This window comes from Brugia malayi (assembly GCF_000002995.4).
Source record: "Brugia malayi strain FR3 genome assembly, contig: Bm_205, whole genome shotgun sequence".
Taxonomy (NCBI): domain Eukaryota; kingdom Metazoa; phylum Nematoda; class Chromadorea; order Rhabditida; family Onchocercidae; genus Brugia; species Brugia malayi.
The window spans coordinates 1-7,772 of record NW_025062413.1 but is presented as its reverse complement, the minus strand read 5'-3'; the positions used below and the strand labels follow the sequence as shown (position 1 = coordinate 7,772).

Below are 7,772 nucleotides of genomic sequence, written 5' to 3'. Positions count from 1 at the left end.
TGAAAAAAAGTTCAAATATTTTAATCAAAAAAAAAAAAAAATTCTTATCATTTTATCAAATAGATGATTATTGATATTTCTTATAGCTAATTTTTTGTTTTTTGCGACATTATCAAAATAGAATTTTAGCTTAAACGAAACTTTAATCGTAATCAATCAAACAGTTTGTGATAAGATCAATAGAACAGTGGACAATCCGAATGTAACGATCGGTGTCACATATCTCACATTCAGTCTTATATTCCAGGTTTGTCTTTTTTTTTTTTAATTCAAATTTTAAATTCAACATTTTATCAAATAATTTAATAAGTATAACATTTCAATGTAAAGCATAGCGTAATGATAATTAGCTAAACTACTCTAAATATTTAGCTTTTAGCGAGAATTCTCATCGATCGAATGACAATTTAGAAAATTTTAAGATTGATTTAACAATCTATGATTACCTTATCAATAGATTACAGATGATAAACATTCTGTAACTGAACTATCGTATCATTTAAAGTATTTTGTGTAATAAGAATAAAATTTAACTAATGTCACCATTAATAGTTATACAAACTAAAAAACGAAAATTTTTATTGTGTAAATAAAAATTTGTAAATTAAAAAAAAAATAAGTAAAAATTTAAATAAAAAATTAAATGGCTAATTTTAGATTGCTTATTTGCCATGTTTTGTGACATTTTTACATCGTGATCAACGATGTCATTCATGTTTCAAATTAATGATTGTAATTGGTATCGTTGATATAATAACTACAAATAATGATTTAACAATTGTTGGATTTTATTCTATCATAGGAATTTCATATTGCACAGCACCAATTTTTTCCGCATTTTCTAATTTTATTTCCTTAAGTTAGTAATCAAAAATATATTTAATTTTTTTTTTTTTCTTTTCAAAAAATTTAAAATTAAACTTTAAGCACATGGATAGATTACTTTTTCCAGATAGCAACATTTTTATGCTTATATGTATTAAATTGAAACTTAGTTTTAACTTAATAAATGATAAAATTAAATTTTATAATATTTGTTAAAATTTTTTCACTTACAGCAAATTTTACAAATACTTTTTTCAGCATGTTGGTTTGCTCATTGTTCATTATGCATTCTTCTTAATTTTAATCGATGCTGTAATTTATATTTCGGAAGAACAGTGGTAAACATTCGATCATTATCCTTATGATAAGTTCAACTAATAACACTTTTTGAAATTTAAATTGAAATCATTAAAATGAATTCAAAAAGAAAAAAAAAAATTGATGCTAATACATATTCAGGAATGTTTCACAAAATCAAGATTATGGCTTTGGATTTTTATGGCATTCTTATATGCTCTTATTATGTATGCAATTTGTCCAGCTGGATTTTATCATAGTTATCTTGGCATCTGGCTTAATAAATCAAATTCAAATAAAACATTGGTATTTTTAATTTCAAATTTCATTTTTTTCTTTTTTCTTTATTAAAACTAAATTTTTTGCATTTTGGAAAGAAAATAGATTCTGAAATTAAAACTAACGGAAACTCTTATCTTCCCTATTGAATTAATCCTATATTGTTATTATTATAATATTTATGAACTTAACATAATTTGTAAAGTTTATGATATGATAATTTCTTATCACTTTTTTGATTACATTATCAGACGCTCAGTTTGCCTCATATGTTCAATAACGTTTGCGTTGTTGTTATCATTTTTGGACAGTATGTATTCATGGCAATAATTCTGCATCAACGATTACATTCAGTTTCTAACAGATCAATTAGAACAGAACCCAAACTATCTGTATGTTATTTATTTCAAACCTTAAATTTAATTAAGGATGCAAAGTTATTGGGTAATATAAGTTTAATGTAAATTTTCATTAATTCAAATAGAGTACATGGCAGCTTAGCTAATTTGAAAACAATTTCAGGTTTTTGTAACAATTTGATCAGTTTAAAGTTTAAAGTTTCAGTTTGTAATGATCAGAAGGATTTCAAATAACTAATTAAGCGTACTCCAAGTACCACTGTTGTTAATTTAATATCTATGTTTTCAGTAAAAAGAAGGTGACACAAAGTCTTATAATTATGATAAAACCACTATTTAATATCTTACAGTCATCCAAGTCACATAACCCACCCATCTTACAGTCATCCAAGTCACATAACCCACCCATCTTACAGTCATCCAAGTCACATAACCCACCCATCTTACAGTCATCCAAGTCACATAACCCACCCATCTTACAGTCATCCAAGTCACATAACCCACCCATCTTACAGTCATCCAAGTCACATAACCCACCCATCCTACAGTCATCCAAGTCACATAACCCACACATCTTACAGTCATCCAAGTCACATAACCCACCCATCCTACAGTCATCCAAGTCACATAACCCACCCATCCTACAGTCATCCAAGTCACATAACCCACCCATCTTACAGTCATCCAAGTCACATAACCCACCCATCCTACAGTCATCCAAGTCACATAACCCACCCATCCTACAGTCATCCAAGTCACATAACCCACCCATCCTACAGTCATCCAAGTCACATAACCCACCCATCCTACAGTCATCCAAGTCACATAACCCACCCATCCTACAGTCATCCAAGTCACATAACCCACCCATCTTACAGTCATCCAAGTCACATAACCCACCCATCCTACAGTCATCCAAGTCACATAACCCACACATCTTACAGTCATCCAAGTCACATAACCCACCCATCCTACAGTCATCCAAGTCACATAACCCACCCATCCTACAGTCATCCAAGTCACATAACCCACCCATCTTACAGTCATCCAAGTCACATAACCCACCCATCCTACAGTCATCCAAGTCACATAACCCACCCATCCTACTGTAGTGGAAGCAAAAAAAATGTTTTTGGAAACAAACCTTTATGATTTGGTTAAATTGTTATTCGGGGGAGAAGTTTGATGTCAGGGAGATGTGTTGGATGCCAGCTAAATATTTGGGCAACAATTGAATAAAACTGATTCGGAGGATTGGATGATTTAAAAAACAGATCTAATTGACAATAGTATGGTTATAAATCTACATTGATGTTAGACAATGATCCAAACAAAGGAGAGGAGGTGCTTGCATGGGCACCAGTTGCTAATAAAGAGCTTATTAGATAACCGCATGATTATGATAGCTAACAAAGAACAATGTAGATATCCTCATGATTGTAAGGATTGCTAACAAAGAACGATGTAAATTGTTTCAATATGTAGAAGCATAAATTTGGAAACAAAGAGTCCGAAGTATAAGCATTATTTGCGGAAATTACGTAGATATCTTTACTACAATTTGCAACTCATATTTTTAGATCGCGATATTAAAATCCGCGACACTCCCGACCGAAGGAGCTAAATGCTTTAGTTCGTTGGACAGCTTTGGTTGATTGCTTCGCCTTATAGCGCTTCTAGTTCGTAGGGCAATTGGTTCTTGTTCATTGACATTTTGCACTGATTTGTTAAACATTGTTGGTTGAGGGTCAATTTCCTCACCTTTGACTTCCAGTGGGTATAACATATTCACCGGTCTGTTGAGTATTTTTCCTTTCGGTAATTCTATCGAGACACTTCTCACTTCTCCATCCTTTCCTGTTTTGATTTCTCTTATTCTGGCTAGTTTCCACATGCCACGGGGAATTTCTGGTTCATTTAGTAACACAATCTCTCCCTCGTGGGGAGTTCTTTTTACTACATCTCTCGGAGAAGAGTGTTCCCTTTGTGCTCTTTCTTTAAGAGTATTTAAATATTCCTCTTTCCATATTTCCCAGAAGGCATCGAGGGCCTTTAGTGTATTTGACCAGTATTGAATGAGTTTTTCTCTCGAATCCAATTTATGAGGGATAAAATCATCCATTTCATTCTTGTTTTTAGCAGGCATGATTAGATGCGCATTCGGTAGTATAAAGTCAATTGGACGCAATATGATACAATCATCAAAATTTACGTAAGTTAGTGGTCGAGTATTCAAAATACTTTCCACTTCCGCTACTAGCGTAATCAATTCCCGTTCCCATAATAACTTTCTGCCGATGGCTCTTTTCATTGCCCTTTTTGTTAACCCAATAAGTCGCTCATATACTCCTCCGTTCCAAGGCGCCTTTGGTATTATATTTTTCCAGATCATTTTCCTTTCCGCTAGGAATTCATTTAATTGTTGTTTCACAATGATTTTAAAAATTAACTGGAATTGACCAGCGTTGTCGCTTAAGATTAATTCTGGAAAGCCTCGTCTTGCTGTAAATCTTCTGAAAACATGTAAAAAGCTTTCGGCTGAAAGAGTTTCTACTACTTCTAGATGTACAGCTCTTGTTGTGAAACATGTGAATAGTGCTACCCATCTTTTTGTTAGCCCATTATCACTCCTGATATTCACAGGACCTAAATAGTCTAGTCCTACTCGCGCAAAGGGTCTTGATCTTGTGGTCCGAGATGCTGGAAGATCAGCCATAGTTGGTAATTTGAATGGTTTAGTTGTCCAGCGTCTGCACTTCATGCACTTATTCAAGATTCGTTTGACTTCCGTTCTACCTTTTGGGATCCATATCGTCGATCTCAGATTTGAGAGTGTATGAGCAATTCCAGCATGATACAGTTGTTCATGTCGTTGCTGAATAAAGAGTTCAGTTATGGTGTTGTGTCTCGGGAGATATATTGGGTGTAAGTTACTCTCTTTCATTTCAGAGTTAACTACGCGGCTTTTGTATCTCCATAGTTCGTTATCATAGAACAAATTCCATTTGATTATTTCATCTTTGGTAACTCCTTCTGACTGTGCTTGTTTGAATAGCACAATTTCTGACAACTCGTAATCCTGTGTTGTCAATATATTCTTTTCTTTCGTTGCCATCTTTAGCCAAGGAATTTCCCTTTTCATTGTTAATCTTATGAATTTCAGAACCCAACCAGTTGTTCTTATTAATCTTGACCATTTGCTAAAACGACTAGCATCTAAGATTCCGAAATGTTTGTTTATGATAATTGGTTCTGTGATGTGGGCCACAATTTCTTCATCCTGGTAATCCTCATTGTAATTGTATTTCCACTGTGGCCATTTTGATTCGTTTTCTGTTAACCACTTTGGTCCTTTCCACCAAAGATCATATCCTTTTAGTTTATTCGGAGAGATTCCTTTTGTAGCTATATCAGCTGGGTTTTGTTCACTTGGGATATATCTAAAATGGATTTTCGCCTTTCGTATTTCTTCTACCCTATTTTGTATGAACGTTGGTAGTAAACGGGAACTATTGTGAACCCAATGAAGCGCACATTGAGAATCGGACCATAAAATTGTTATCACGTCCTCAAGCTCTTTTTGTTTTAATACGAATTGTACCATTCTCACTCCGATGAGTATTGCCAGTAATTCTAATCGAGGTATTGACATTCCTTTAATTGGCGCAATTCGGGATTTAGCAAACACTAAGAATACTTCTCTTTCTTGAGTTCGAATGTATAAAGCTGCTGAGTATGCAGCAGTTGATGCGTCAGTAAAAACATGAAATTGTACTTGCTTGGAACAATTTTTTGTGAATCTTGGTAGATCCTTTAGTTTCTTTGGCCATTCGTTCGTGAGTAATTTCCACGTGGTTTCATCTTCCTCACTTATAGTTTGATCCCATGAAAGGTTCTTTTTCCACAAAGTTTGGAGAAACAATTTGAATCTTATCAGTATAGGAACTATGAATCCTAGTGGGTCATATTGTGAGGCTACGAATTGCAATATAATTCTTTTAGTTAATTTCTTACCAAACCATGGTTTTAACGTTACTTGAATGATATCTTGTTTGTGGTACCAATTGAGACCTAGAATTTTTTTAATTGAACTTACCACTGCTCGATCTTGTACCGGAAGTTTTTCATTGACTTCTTGGTCGTTAGAGAGAAATTCCCGTACATTCATTGATGCTTCATTGAATATAATTTTAATTTCCTTATAATTGGAAAGAGCTTCGTTGGTTCCTTTGGTTGGTATTATAATGTTATCGACATAGAGATTTTTCCTTAACTCGAGTGCGATTTTGCTTTTACAAGTTTCCAAATGATAATTGAGTGTAGCGGACAATAAAAATGGAGATGATACAATTCCAAATGGAACTCGTTGGAAACGGTAACAACTTACGTTTTCTTCGTTAACTGGACTTCGAATGTCTTTCAACCAAAGAAATCGAGTGCAGTTTCTATCTGTTGGATGCAATTCTATTTGCAAGAACGCCTTTTCTACGTCTGCTATTATTACATTTTTCATTGTACGGAAACGTAGCAAAACTCCAACCAAATCAGGGAGTGTTATTGGTCCCCCGATATAAAACATCATTTAAACTTTTCATTCCTTTACAATGAGCTGATGCATCATAAACTATCCTCAGATTTGTCGTGGTTTTATTTGGTGTTATTACTTCGTGATGAGGCAGATAATGAATAATACCAACTTCATTCATTTCCGATGACACTTTCTCAATTATATTGGAATTGAGTTGTTCTTCAATAGTTTGATTGTATCGACTTAGTAATTGAGGTTTCATTTGAAGCCTCCTAATTAACGACTTTAATCTTCCAAGGCAAAGTCCGAAATTATCGCTTAGTTTGTTCTTTGAATCTTTCCAAGGCCAACAAACTTGATATCTTCCCTTGTCCCTAGTGATAGTTTGTTTAAATTGCTGCAATGCTTTTTCATCATTGTCAGAGTTTATTTTGTCTTGTATACCCATTAATTCCAGTTTCCAAAAGTGATCTAAGTCTGGAATATTGACGGCATTGACTTGAGAAATCGGACTTACTGATGTGGTTTCTGAAATACTGTCGTGTATTTCATTTATATACCCACTTCCAGCTATTATAGGTCCAACCTTTGTATGGATCAATGAAAATCCTGATTTTAAGTTCTCTGCTTGGTCAAACTGGATAAACTTGAAGAAGTGATCCGCACCTATGAGTATGTCCGGTTGTTTCCATTTGTTTTTTGAAATTACTAAACTGATTTCGTTTGTCTATCATCAACAATTCCTTTTTGTTTAGATTAACTACTTGCAATTCATTCGTCAAGTGGTTAACTGTTATTACATCTAATCGGATTATTTCTTTATTTCCAATTTTTACTCCGATTTCAGTTTTAGTAGTGATACACGTTTTTGGCGTCTTATCACCAAATGAAGCAATTTTTATTTCCATTTCGTTAGTTTCTTGTAGATTCAATCGATAAGCCAAATCCTTTGATATGAACGATAATTGAGAACCAATATCGAATAGAATTAAAGCCTTTTGTTGGATTTTTGGGCGATTTGGATTGGTTACATTTATTTCCTTACATAACAGTAAGGTTCGCTTTTTCCATTGATTTCCTTTTTCGGTAATGGAGTTAGCGATTGTGACTGAACCCAACCTTTCTTTGTTGGAATCCACTGCTTGCGTGAGTTCCTTGTAGTTGTTGGGACACAGTGCTGTATTGTGTGGACTTTTACAATGGAAACACAAAGGTTTCCCTTTTTTACAATCACTTGTTGCATGTCCTTTTCGTAAACATTTGAAACATGCAGTGATTTCTCTCAAACGTTCCATCCGGAGTTTGAGAGTGGGATAGATGTTACATTCATTGTTCCAGTGGTCCTTATTGCAAAATACGCATGGTTTCCTTTTCCCATTTATAGAAATTTTTCCTGGAACCTTTTTTTGATTTGATTGTATTATCTCCCTTTGTTTGGTTGATTGTGGCGAAAGCTGCCGTTTCGCCTCGAACATTATTTGTTT

At 33.9% G+C, this 7,772-nt stretch overlaps 1 protein-coding gene across 1 annotated transcript; it reads right to left on the bottom strand.

Moving 5' to 3' along the window:
* Window positions 1-1,738: 1,738 nt before the first annotated feature.
* Bm17279 (Uncharacterized protein) lies at window positions 1,739-2,862 on the bottom strand (the record flags this gene model as incomplete). The annotated part of the gene is made up of 2 exons (XM_043083078.1): window positions 1,739-1,791; window positions 2,109-2,862. The coding sequence occupies 2 exons, from the start codon at window positions 2,860-2,862 to the stop codon at window positions 1,739-1,741; spliced, it is 807 nt and encodes a 268-aa protein (XP_042939012.1).
* Window positions 2,863-7,772: the final 4,910 nt, after the last annotated feature.